Source organism: Thunnus maccoyii, chromosome 5, assembly GCF_910596095.1.
Source record: "Thunnus maccoyii chromosome 5, fThuMac1.1, whole genome shotgun sequence".
Taxonomy (NCBI): domain Eukaryota; kingdom Metazoa; phylum Chordata; class Actinopteri; order Scombriformes; family Scombridae; genus Thunnus; species Thunnus maccoyii.
Window position 1 is genome coordinate 30,357,984 of NC_056537.1, and position 13,547 is coordinate 30,371,530.

Consider the following 13,547-nt stretch of genomic DNA (forward strand, 5'->3'; position numbering starts at 1 on the left):
AACTACTTCTCCCATTTACCAAAATAAAATGACATGTGAGGCATCTACAGATTTTCAAAATAAATTACAATACAGGATTTGTAACATTAAGATAACTCCTACATGTTAATGACTCTTTTTAAGGACATTTTTTGAATCTATCCAACTTACAAACAATAAGAAATGTGCATACAGTTAGTACGCTCCAAGAATTGATTTTCTCGACAATCATTCATCCGATCAACCTCACACTTGGCGGGCGTATTACTGAGGACCCAAAGAAGTGCAGCGTCGAGTGTGAAGTTATTTGGATGAGCTGTTCTCAAGAAAGCTGCAAGCAGCAATACTGGAGGCCAAGCAATCAGCCCACTCTGAACAGGCACGTTTTGCACGGGCACTGCACTAGTTAGATATAAATTCTGCATTCATATATCATGCTGTACAGACAAAACAGGCAAAATATTGAAGTCACTTGGAATTTTTCATAATCAGATGATTAGGAGAAAATGGAGGGTTGTAACAGTTACACATCTCTCAATTCACCCAATAATTATGACTACACCAGCACTACAAATTGTAATAGTTAAAGAAATATCACGTTATTGAAGTGAAATATTGAAACAAAACTGTCTCAGCATTGGCACTGTGGTGTCACATATTTCAGCTGTTATGTGACATCAAACCTCCCCACCGGAGGTCGAGGATCAAAGGTTAATGTCCTGTTCTTATGGGCACTGTGAGGCCTCAGCTGCTGACTAGGAAATCAGCTATCCCACCCCTGGTTCTATCCTTGACCATAAAACAGGGGAAAGTGCAAAATCTATCAGTTCAGTAACAGCAGGTATAAGACACAGCAGCAGAAAAGTACACCAGTGAAGAAGAGAGAGATTTTGGATGAATTAGAGGACACAAGTACGAAGGCTACACGTACACTGTCACAGTGGGTACAAAGTGCTACAAGAGCACCACAAAGGTAAAAGTAAAAACACTTTGAAGAAAGACAGAAGCGATCAGTGAGAAATATTGCATCACTGTTCAAATCGATGTTTTTCTTGATTTTTTTTTCACCTGACCTCTTCCTTACACCCAAACCTTGGTCCTTGCATCTCACAAGCTATCAAACTCTAACCAAAGTGCACAAAAGATAACAACAAGTTTTGATTGCCACCCTAGATTGTGATTGGATGAGAACACAGACTGTAGATTGTTTGGAACCAAAAGCTATAGTGCTGAGTTTAAACTACAATAATCAATATCAAGAAAATGGAACTTTCTACAATTCTGGCCAATACTGACTTCACTGAGACAGGTTATGCCACACTGCAACACCTTAACGTTGAAGCCCATAACAGATGTAATGGCCTCATTTGGTAGAGGTTAAAGCTAAGGCCACATAGTGGGCAGCCACTCCAAAGACAGACAAACCAATTGCACACCATATATCCAATGCAAAATGGAGGTGACACAAAGTAACTAATGGCTGGTGTAGAAAGTCAATCATTTAGTAAGTAAATGAGCAGTGATGGTAGAACTATATAAATAAGGTCCAAGCTGTAGTAAACTGGACATATCCCTTATAGGCCTTACACAGCCATGAAACATTTGTACAGGTGTTTTCACTTACCTAACCTAATTGGACCTCTCCCTATGACTGTGTGGATGTGCACAGATAGTAACTGATTGACATCTCCCTCACACCCACATTAATTTGGTTGCACTCATTACCACAGACAACTTACAGCTTTAAAATTCTTATTATGGAGTTTAAGTACTTCACATATTTTCCATCGTAGCTATGACCGATTTCAACCTGAGCAGAAGCCTAATCAGCCAGGACACCTGAAAACGCCTGTAAATGTCTGCAGGGGTTTTTAAAACGGAACTATTTCAAGTCTTAACTTCTGTCTAAAAACTTTGAAAAGCTTTAAGTCTAACAAGGCTAAGAGTCCACTGCATTGCTAAAGGCTCTTTGAGTCTGTACTTAGCACAGCAGTGATTTGAGCTAAATGCTAATGTCAGCATTACAATGCTAACAAGCCATGGTTTAGCAGGTTTATTTACCATGTTCACTACCTTAGTTTAGCGTGTTAGCATGCTAACATTTGCTAATCAGCACTAAACAAAAAGTACAGCCGAGGCTGACAGGAATGTCATTAGTATTTGGTTATAAACTAAAAATTGGACAAATTGAAATTCTGACCTGATGATGGAACTAAATGAAAAATTAAGGGATCATCAAAGTTATAACAATTCACCTCAAGGGGGACACGGTTTTGTGCCCTATATTCATGGCAATCCATCCAACAGTTGTCAGGATGTTTCACCAAAAGCCAAAAATGGCAACCTCCTAGTGGTAAGTCAAGTCAAGGGATCACCAAAGTCATGGTGATTCATTCTCTGGAGACCATGAATCTCTAGAGAAAGTTTTGTGGCAATCCATCCAATACCGACTGACCAACTGACCGACCAACCCACAAGACAACAATGCCATCCATAGAGGCATAGAGCTAAAAAAACCCCAACTCTTTCTGACTCAAGTGGAATCAGATAGATTTGTTTTTGGACATGTTTCACCCCTATCACATAAATAATTTAGAATCAAAGATCAGAGGTGCAGGTGACAAATCAGGAGCTGATGTCAAACGCAAAACACTACTTGACTACAGTAGATATTGGCTACCAATAGCTAAATATAGGGGTCCCAGCTGTATTCCAGTCTTTTCAAGTGGGGTTAGATGGGGTTTTTGGCTCCCTGTATCAAAGTAGCAGTGTGTTTAATGGACTTAACAGTCCAAGGTGTCCTAAAGGGGCTGCAGTGGGATTATGGGCTGCTGGAGCTGTTACTATGAGCAATTAGGTCCTTGTATAACTGGACCAAAAGCTTTGTCTTCATCCTTGGCACTTTGTCAAGCACTTTCTCAATAGATGGAGTCCACCGAGGTTGTGCTATGTCATCTATTCTGTTTGTGATTTTCAAGGACAGAATTTTAAGGCACAGCCAAGCACTGGAGGATGTCCAGTCCACTTTGGTGACCTCAGGATTGCATGTCAGATTTTTGCAAATGATGTAGTTCTGTTAGCTTTGTCAGGCTATGACCTGCATCACTTGGGGAGGTTGGGTGTGGAGCAGTTGGGATGACGGTCAGTACTTCCATAGTTCATATAAAAAAAGTGATTCATCTTCAGTGGAGTGAACTGCTGCCACAAGTCTAGAAGCTTAAAGCTGCATGAATTGATATTTTTGGTCACATGAGAGCAGAAGATCAAACTCTAAATACAACACTGACATATCACCTTATAAAGATGTTATTGCAAACATGCTACAAGTAATTACTTATTTATAGATCCAACATACACAGAATCCAATATTCACCCTCCTTCTAGCTTTGTTTTGGTCTCCACCTACTCCTGAAGGAAATATCTGGCTCTCAAGCTGCTAAATACTTCACTATGTTCACCAGCTGGTTGCTAACTGTGTCTGTCTGCCATTTGGTGCTGGGCGGGTACCATACAGTGGGTTTATCAGAGCTTTTTCACTGAAAAATGTTGCCTGTTGTGTCCAGGAACAAGGTTAACCAGAGCAGAGTTTAGGCCTAAACACAGCCTAGGCAGACAACCAGTGTAGAATAAACAAAACTGCATCCATGTCCATTGTGGAGTATATCTGGCCCTTAAGAGGCTCTGTAGAGCAGCACTCATCCAACAGTTTAACCCTCATCTGGCCTTAAGTTTGGATAGTGACTATGATAAGGTCAAGGAGACGGTCAAGAAGTGGCCACAATGAGGTTCCTTCACAGTGTTTAGTGGTAGGGTGAATAGCTCAGAGCTCAATGAGTTGATGCTCTTTAATATTGAAAAGAACCAGTTGACTGAACTTGAGCAAATGCATGCCTCTCTCAAAAGGTTGTTAAAATGCACTTTGAGAAAAAAAAATGTAAATCACTTATTAAAGTAGAAGAGGGAAGTGGGCGCACAAGAAGGTGCACCCTTTATTGCTACTTCAGTCCTTTATTCGTTATTCACCTACACTGGTTAAAAGAAGCATATTTTGTGCTTTTGTACAATAATCTTTTATTGTGAAGCACTTTGTAACTTTTGTTTTGAAAATGCTATACAAATACATTTTCACTAACTTAATTAGTTGATAGATATGGATAAATAGATGGTTAATATTAAAAATACCTGATTCATATAACAGCAGGTTTACAGTAGGTTTTTCCGACACAAACCCACAGAAAACCTATTTGTATTCATATTTTTTAACTAGTTATTTATTTTTCATAGTCCTTAATCATCGTCTCAGTCATCCTAGAGGGCAATTAAAAGATTCATTGGATCCAAGCCATTCTGTTTTTATCAGCAATATATCATTTCATACTTTACAACAGCACAAACACTATAAGGTATACTACAATAAATTACAGAATGTTATATTCTGTGTATGTATATAGCCCTATCTGTCAAGCAACTGTTATGTCTTTCCATTTATCAATCCATAAAGCCTGTCAAAAGAATGATGTAATTATGTCTGCATCAGAATAAAGCAGAGAAATCCTTCATAGACCAGGGTACTGTAGTTTTTGTTCAAAATTACATCTTTTAATTGGTGTATTCCTCTAGCTCTAAATCAATATGTTTGTTTATATACATGATATATATGTTGTTTATTTATGTATCTATCTGTTAAGACTGGGTAAGTTTAATCTGTGTCTGTGCACAAAAGGACTAGGTAGACACGGTGGCCTTGAACAGAGAAAATTGGCACAGTGGTCAAAATAGCATCCAAACCACAAGGGTGAGGGAACAGAGCTGGAGATAGAACAACCAGGAGGAGAAAAAATATCCTACACACTCCAGAATTGGCCTATTTATGTGTCATCCCTGAACAATTGTGCAGTGTCATTTAATCTGGGCACTTTTCATAGACATAAAGACTCAACGCCCTATATAACCCTAACATGAAATGACACATCTTATCTGAAGACATATATGGGCCCATTCATCAATTTGTGCTAATGTCACAGCTATGATAAGTCCATAGATAATTATAGACATGCTAGAGTCTCAATAGCTGTGATTTAATGGAATGTAAGGAAAACAAAATCATTATCAGAACTCTACATGGAGCTCAAAAGCATCAAAAGAAAAGGATGCATCATTTGCATTTATACAACTGATTAAATAAAATATAGGATATTTTAAATGTGACCACTGTTCCCATCAACAGGGAACTGATCAATTATGCATGAAAGAATCTGTGGATTATATCTGACTATCTGCCCATGAGTCTAGATTTAAACAAATATTAGGCCTGAGCTGCTATTCACAAACAGCAGGATCACCTACTAGGTATGTGCCAAATAAGCCTTTCAAAATGGGTTACACAGCCTCCTGCCTGCATCCTCTCATCCTCTACATGTTTCACTGGTGTAAACAGCCAACAAGGCCCAGAGTGGCCTCACAGTGCCTCTATTAAGATTTTTACTCGCCTCAGAAGCATGGATGTATTATAAGACCAGGGCTAGCTTGCCTGCTACTGGTGGGCTGGCCTGACTGACGAAAAACAACATAGTAGGCTAAAAACTGAGAGCAAGGACTTCACAGAGACGTCACTTGTTTTGATTTAGGAGCTGGATATATAAAATAATCCATCTGACAGGCCTGACTGCCCGTACTGACAGATTTTAGCCATCCGGATAGATGGTTGGCTCTAGCGTCTGATGAGCAAAGTTGCTGTTATTGTGAAAATGCCAGAGTCTGTCGATACTACAGATTTATTAAAAGATCGCTACATTTGGCCTAATGTAATGCGCAGAGGCCTCCTCCTTCACAGCAGCTGTTGAGAACGAGCTGGCTGCCTGCTGGAGGCTGGACGTGAGACTGTTGTTGTGCTCAGGGCACATACACATCTGAGTTGGAGTTGGACCGGTTGCTTCCAGGCTGGAAAAACAAAATGATTTACACATTTTGTAATAGTTAAGACTTCTAAAACAGTGTCACTGAAATCACGCGAGAAAGCAAAACAAAGCCATTTTTATTCTATTTTGGTGCTTGCTGTTGTCAAAAAAACCAAACAATTGGGAGTATTACACCCATTACAGTACAACATTGTTGAAGGTTAACAACAAGTTTGGCTGGTATCCATCTTGTAGGCAGCTTACCCTGCTGTTTTCAGTACAATATTAGTCACAAGGAAAAGCTAGGTTCGCTAACGTTAGCAAGTTAGCCACTAGGCTAACTACTGTATTTGCTAGAGAGAGCTAGCTGTTAGCTAGCTACTGTTTATTAAATACCATTAGTTAGCTTATTGGCAGACCCCCCCTGTCTATGCGTCGTTATTGCTGCCAATGCCCCCCCTTCCAGTACAAACTGTGGAGCACGTCACATGCAGTGTCAGTTTACTGCAAACAAATAACGTCATAAACGGTAAATAAACAAAAAGGAGGGTCGTGTTTGTTGAAGGTGATTTTTTTAGTGTGGCGGTAATGAGACCAACTGACAGGGGGTTAGCGAGTTCACTGACACCCATTTGGGCATGAAACAAAGCAAGGTTACAGGACAGGAGAGGCAGCTCAGACTAGATTTACCAGGACTGCACACACACACACACACACGCACACACACACAGTCAACATAATCGCATACTGTGAGTGTGTGTGAGTGTGTGTCAGACCCCCTCCCCCCCCACCCCCTCCGCAACAACACAGTGACAGATCTGAGCTGAGACCCCTCTTCTGCTGTTGTTTGTGACTACTTCTTCAGACAAGTCTCTAACCTTTGTAATGCACCCGCAGGTTGTTCTGTGACAGCCCGATGTAGCTGTATTTATCCTTGGGGCTCCAGGATCGGGGTAAAGGGGTCTCCTCCTCGTTCACAGCCGGGTACAGCCGTTTCAGCCGTTCGTTCAGCTCATGCTCCTGGTAGTTAAAAGCAGGATCCCCTCCTAACGGCAGGCTTCCCGCTCCAAGCTCTGCCATTTTTTTGGCTTCTGTATTGTTCGTTTCTTTCTTCTAACCAAATCCCCCCCGTTGTCAGTCCGCTGGAGCTGTAGGCTGAGAGAGTGAGAGGGACTAGAGGGGAGAAAATAGCAGTGGTGTGACATCCCCGGATAAGCAGCAGAATGTACTGTAGGCTGGAGCGGTGCAGTATGGGTACTGTAGTCCCGCTGCACGCTCGTTGTTATGCTAATATCTCTAGAAAGGACTACACCGCTCTCCACTACCGTTCCAATGAGAAAGGTATCTAGGAAATGTAGTTCTTTAGCTGTTCAATTTAAACAGTTTTTTAAATTATATATATATATTTTATCTTGGTACGTCGTAGATGTATCAAAGAAAATGAAACATGATTTTTTGACAGCTAGAGGAAAATTACTGAAAAGCATTAAGAGCACTGACGAAAACAACGTATAATATCCCCAAAATATGCTTATTGTTTAAGACACTTACAGAGCCTTTAATGTAATGACTTTAGTATTTTAGTGTTTTTATTATATTCTATGTTGTCACTCCTTACATTTACGATTACATTGTAACTATTGGAAGTTGCCGTTTTTATGTGTAGGTTACCCGTTTGTTTATATTTCATTGTATATTTATCATTGATAAAGGTAACCAGGCTTAATTTGCTCATTCACACAAGATTTTCCCCGTGGTTAGGAGGTGGGTTTATTTTCTCTTTATGTTCTTTATTCATAAAGAAAGTTTCATCTTGAAAACTTTTCAGGCGCGCCGCGGTCAGCTATGTGGGTTTTGCTGCGTGTTCCGTCTTTGTTACCATGGAAACCCTGCTACAATGCTCTGATGCTGATGTTTCTCTTGAGATAAACAGGCCAAAGTCAGACGTTTAAAACGAACAAGAGCTTTTGAAGTTATTATTTAGCCTTTGGATATTGACTAGAGATGTCACCGCACAAATATATCAAATTTCCACCTTTATCGCCGTCACAAAAACAAAGGCAAGTGATTAAAAAAGTTGACTAACAGCGGAATTATTGTATTATGACTATTTAGCCTAACGTTATAAGTAAACTAAAATGTTCGAACTGTGTTCTTTTTCTATTTTAGACCTAAATATGACCATAGTCTACAAAATGACACTGTCCAGATGTCAGAGAGAGGGCTAGAAGGAGAAAGTGCTGGTGCAGATTCTGTTCAACTATCTCCAGCGAGAAAGGTAAGCAAGCCAGGTGAAGGTTCATCACACCTGGCAGAATTTCACTCATGATAAGCCATTGTGAAATTAAATATGAATAACAGCTTGAGTATTTCAAATCCTGTAAAGATAATTTGTTAGCTATAATGCCTCTCCCTTCTCTCCTAATCACACTAATAAATCACTGTTACAGCACTGGATTTCGATTTATTATGTATTCGTGTGTGTGTGTGTGTGTGTGTGTGTATTATAGTTGTGCTGGACGGGAAGCAGTTACATTTATGCAGGCCCAGGCCCAAGGAGAAAGCCCCAATTCCTGATGCACCTGGAGAGCTATGTGAACAAAGAGCTTCATACTATCAACTCCCATGAACCAAAATATCAGGAATTGAGGCTACAGGTGTTGTGGTTTCTTTTTTACATTAAACAAGACAAAATGTACTGTGCACATGCTCAGGTTCAATGCACATAATCCCTGCCACACACTTTTTTTTTTTTGTCTGAAAAAGTACTCACATATCTTCATCTGCTTTGACCAAAGGTCTACCGGGATGTCTTTGCTTGTTTCATCAAAGAGTTCAGAACCTACCAACCCCTTCTGTCTGCCATCAGAAAGGAATATGAAAACACTTTAGGTCAGTAACTGTGCAAGTAAGCTGGCTTGATCATTTGCATTTCCTAAGAAGAATTACACTAGTATAACACACTCTTCAATGGATTCATAAAGTGCTATAAAAGGAACAAAGCAGGCTTTGACAAGGAAGGAAAAAAAAATTCAACAAAGAATCAGTTATAATAAAGGAAAATCCTGTCTTTGAGGCTGACCAGAAATAGCAAACGGCTATGCTTTGAAGAAATGGACTGCCTTTCTTCAAAAAAAAAGAGCAAGTTCATTGGGTATATATTGTGTCTGCTGTGCCCTCTTAAACCCACATTTTTGAGACTAAATCTGAGTTATAAGGTTAACAGAGAAAGTGCAATGGGGATGGAAAGTTATCAGCAACTAATTTTTTACTAAATTTCAATGATATTTGATACTTTTGGAAATGTTTTGCTTTCTAACAAGCAAACAAACAAAGGGGACAAAAACATAATAAAAAAAGAAAAAAAAACATAATGAAAGACTTAGTCATAATCAAACTGAGATTGAACAGTTCAGTGATTGCTGAGTACAAAATATTGCCAAAATCAAAACACATGGTGCTGCAAATTAAGACAAAAATAAGACAAAGACAAAAAAATCAAGAAAAATAAGACAAAAAACTAAAGCATGAGAAGTTAGCTACTGTGAATTTGTTTTTAAAAAAAATGGTGGTTGTTTCTTGCAGGGTTACATACTATAGAGGCAGCTGTAGTTTTTAATTCAGCAGTTTGGTTTCAAGCACCAAAATACTGAATCACAGTCATGCTTCATGTAGAACTGCAGGTCATGATTATTTGCATTATTGAAAAAAAATCTATTAATATATTTTTTCAATTGATCAATTAGCAATCCAGCCTCTAAAATCTTAAACTTAAGCACAAGTTCTGAGATTCTGAAATGATTGCCTATTTTTATTTTGTCTGACAGTCTAAAAGCTCACAGGGATTCAATTTACAATGATATGAAATAAGAAAAAACAAGCAGATCTTTGACTTGTTGAAGCTTATAAAAGGACTTATTTAATAAATCAGTTATCAAAATGATCATCAACAATCATTTCAGCCATATAAATGATCATTTCCCTGCATTGTATATCTGTCCAGTGTATCAGCAGGATCATATCCGAGAACTGGAACCACTGCGATCCCATCTGAGGCTGGTGACAGAGGAATGTGACAGGAAGATTCAAGCTCGCTGGTTAGAGGAGCAGGCTGAGATTGGAGCCTTGAAAAGGGAGAAACAGCAACTGCAGGAGGAAATTGAGGCCATGAGGGAGAAAGAAAAGGCCACGCAGGCAGTGGTACATGACGTGAAATTTGGCGTTCTAACCACTATTTATTTAGTCATATAACTTTTTAGAGTGTACAACTAAGTGCGATTAATATCCACATGAATTCTTGCTTCTTCACTTTTTATTTTATGCATGTGTATGAAAAAGCTATTTAGGGTAGAGATCTCTTTATCCAAAGAATGTTTTGTTTGAGAATCAGAAATTCTCTTCAGATTTTAAGGTAGATAGTAGATTATCATTATCTTGTGTCATCTGCCCCACTATATTCTATCTCTCTCCAGGTGGACCATCTGCAGTCTGAGCTGTCCAACCAGTATCTGCAATACCGGGAGGAGCGTGATGCCCGCAAGATGCTGATCTGGCAGCTCAATAACCTAACGAGATGTTCTGTGAAGGAGGAGCATTCTGCAGATGAGAGAACAGGTGAGTGCAGGCAGAAAATCATGTTAGTATTTATTTATTTATTATATTGTATTTCCTGCCCACTGACTCGTAATCTCTGGTACAGGCTCTGTCAAAGTCTGTCATAAAGCGGGTAAAAGAATTGCTTTTTACTGAGAGCATAAGAATTATATCTGAGTCACAGCAATTTCTGAATAAGAATCAACCAAATACCTAAGATGGAATATCCAAAAATAATGATAATGATGATATTATGTTTTGGCATTTGTTTACATTGTGAAAGAAGAGAATAAGGACCCTGTGGAGCTGCAGCTCGCTCTGAAGGTGTGTCGGAAAGACCTGACCAAAGCCCAGGAGGAGCTCACCAGGATGAAAGCAGAGTACTGGGACGTCGTACCTCGACGCAATTGGGACAGCCTGGAACAAACACACAAACAGACCTTGCTACAGGTGCCTCATATAGACTCACATACTGTTCATGCAGTGCTCACTTGCATGTGCGCATACACAGATTTCATTATTTAAAATCATAACAGTCTTCAGCATGGTTTTGTATTTGTTTTTGTGGGGTTTTTTGTGGTATCTAGTTGGAGACCCTGCAGGGTGACTTTGATCAGTTGAAGAGTGAGTATGACACCCTGCTGGAGCTCTACAAAAGAGGCAGCATGCAGACACGTGACCCCGGCACTGTGCAGGTACAGTATAGATGACTTGTTTCTCCTCATTTTATGGTAACTGTGTGACACATGCAACCCTCAAACAAAGTCTCATCAACATTTTACCCACAAATGTATCATATAGATATTGATTTGTTGACATTGATTTACGCAGATTTGTTTCACCAAGTGATACTAACCTTGTTTGACAAGTTGTTTGTTGATTTTCAGATGGGTGCAAGTGTGTCCCAAGGGCAAAGCCAGATTCAGTCTGACCAACTAAAAGAGCCAATCAACACTGATGCCTCCAAGAGCGGTACACTCACTGTCCAGGAGTTTAGGTGATATAAATAGATGCACACACTATTGTAGTCAAGTCAAGTCACTTTTATTTATATAGCCCAAAGTCACAAATTTGCAGCAGAGGGCTTTATAAGTTGGACAATATACTACACCCTTGATCCTTAGACCATTAATTCAAATAAGGAAAAACCCACAAAAAACATTAATGGAAAAAAGGTTGTTGTTCTGTATGGCTGTCTCTTTTCTTCTCTGTGTCAAAAGAGTCTTTTGTGTACGTGTGTGTATGTATAGGGCAGCCCTGAGGACAGCATTCCCACTGAAGTCAGATCAGGAAATAGATGAACTTTTGGCCTCGGCTCAAAGCGAATCAGACAGCAGCAATGACACCATCTCTTCCCAGAGACTCCACAGCCTAGTACGTAACAGCAGGGGTCTCGCTCTCTTTTTGAGAACGTGTTTTGAAAACGTGATCCCCAGCTTTCATCTGCAACTGTTCTAAGACATTGCATTAAACTTAAGATATTTACATTAACTGTCACCACTTAGACCAATGTGGATATCCCAGTGAAGCAATGTAAAAAAATATCTTTTATCTCTTTACAGCATGTTACTTTCTTCTGTTCACTTTCTAAGATTTTGCTCTCTTGACTTTAATGCTCCAACAGCTTGCAGAATCCGGTGTGGCAGCCTTACTTCCTGCTTTGGATGAATCAGAAGAAACTGCTGTGTCAAACTTTTAAACCAACTGATATGAGAGGGTAGTATTAATTTTATTAAGTAGGCCAACATGTCAGCTTAAAGACATACTAGAAAAAATGTTGTATGTGACCTTAAGTCTTGAGTCTTAAGTCTTATTGATTGTCCCCGTAACACATTTTTAACTGTTAATGATAATGTATGTACAATAATAAGGGTAAACATTGTGAATTTGTGATGAATATTGTCTGCTGCTGTCACTGATACAGTAGCCCAGAAATCAAAACCTTGTCAAATCAAAAATATCTTCATAACTATGTATATACCACTTGGAGTTAAGTAAGGACACATTTAGTTACAAATGCAACTTATCCAAAAAGAAATACATCATGTATAATGGACATTCATTTGGTTGGCTTTCTTTTTATCAGTGTATGTCTTGCAGTCTTAAGCTTTTCAGCTCCAAAACACATCCTAACATTCAATCCTACACTGTATGTGTGTTCGTGCGTGCTTGTGCAAGTCACACCACATTTGACACTCAAGACACCCTGCTGAAGACACCTCTTGCCCTGTTGCAACCCCCAATGCATGTGTCATTTGAACAGCTTCCAGAGCCTTATCCCAAGAAAAACAGAGTTGGATATCAACTTATGGTAGAAGCACTGTTTGTCAGCCTGTTGTCAGGTAACAAGGGTTCAGCTGGGGCACAAATCCTTTAGTGACTGGAAGCCTGACTCTCAAAAAAAATCAAGCAACTGTTGGTTCATTAGAGCAAATGCAGGGGTTGAGACAGAAAATCATCTCTAAACAATTTAAACAATGAGTTTAAGTTTGTGTGTGTTCAACTTATTGTTTAAATCAATAGCCGTACAAATGATATGGCTACATCTACATAAGGAAAGTAGGGATCGAGCCAGCCTTAGTGTCCTTGTCCTTACATGGTCTGGATGGTCTGGAGAAAGAGATTAATGAATGTGCTGTTAATGATAAAGTGGCCACCCCAGATAAGCTACTTTCAGACATGCACAGTAATCTGTAATTGCCAATTTTACTGTACAGGTTGACGTCATGTTTGAAGAGGCCCCCAATTTCTTTTTTGGTTTAAATTGTCCTGTTAATCTGCCAGCTCAGAACCGTGTAACAATTTCTTCAACATTTTCTACATAATCGAAGTCTGAATAAAGCAGTTGCATTGCCAGTAAATGCACACACTACATTTTGACGTTTTCACATGCAATGTTTTTGTGTATAATGTGCAAACCAATCACAAGCGTCTATGAACTGAGACTTCAAATGCTGGACCTTGATCCCAGACATCATTTTGAAGTGGTAAATACGACTCTGGAGAGTTTTGAGCCGCACAACTTTTATAAAAATGGCTAGAAATTGGTTAGGTGACAAAAGGTCACCCACAACGGAC

At 39.3% G+C, this 13,547-nt stretch overlaps 2 protein-coding genes across 4 annotated transcripts in view; one reads left to right on the plus strand and one right to left on the minus strand.

Moving 5' to 3' along the window:
* Positions 1-7,141, minus strand: part of ranbp10 (RAN binding protein 10) — a 33,479-nt gene extending 26,338 nt beyond the window's left edge. For both annotated transcript variants that reach the window (XM_042411532.1, XM_042411531.1), the window contains exon 1: positions 6,755-7,141. In XM_042411532.1, the coding sequence (XP_042267466.1) occupies positions 6,755-6,956 (202 nt within the window). In that variant the 5' untranslated portion in view covers positions 6,957-7,141. The remainder of the gene's footprint in view (positions 1-6,754) is intronic.
* A 154-nt stretch (positions 7,142-7,295) lies between these two features.
* Positions 7,296-12,531, plus strand: tsnaxip1 (translin-associated factor X interacting protein 1). Of its 2 annotated transcripts, none has more exons than XM_042411534.1 (11): positions 7,296-7,936; positions 8,046-8,154; positions 8,387-8,533; positions 8,675-8,768; positions 9,880-10,076; positions 10,349-10,490; positions 10,756-10,919; positions 11,057-11,164; positions 11,357-11,466; positions 11,720-11,843; positions 12,094-12,531. In XM_042411534.1, the coding sequence occupies exons 1-11, from the start codon at positions 7,881-7,883 to the stop codon at positions 12,166-12,168; spliced, it is 1,326 nt and encodes a 441-aa protein (XP_042267468.1). In that variant the 5' UTR covers positions 7,296-7,880; the 3' UTR covers positions 12,169-12,531. The 2 variants fall into 2 exon arrangements, with proteins under 2 accessions (XP_042267468.1, XP_042267467.1); XM_042411533.1 differs by having other exon boundaries at positions 7,298-7,936; positions 10,753-10,919.
* The last annotated feature ends 1,016 nt before the right edge of the window (positions 12,532-13,547 follow it).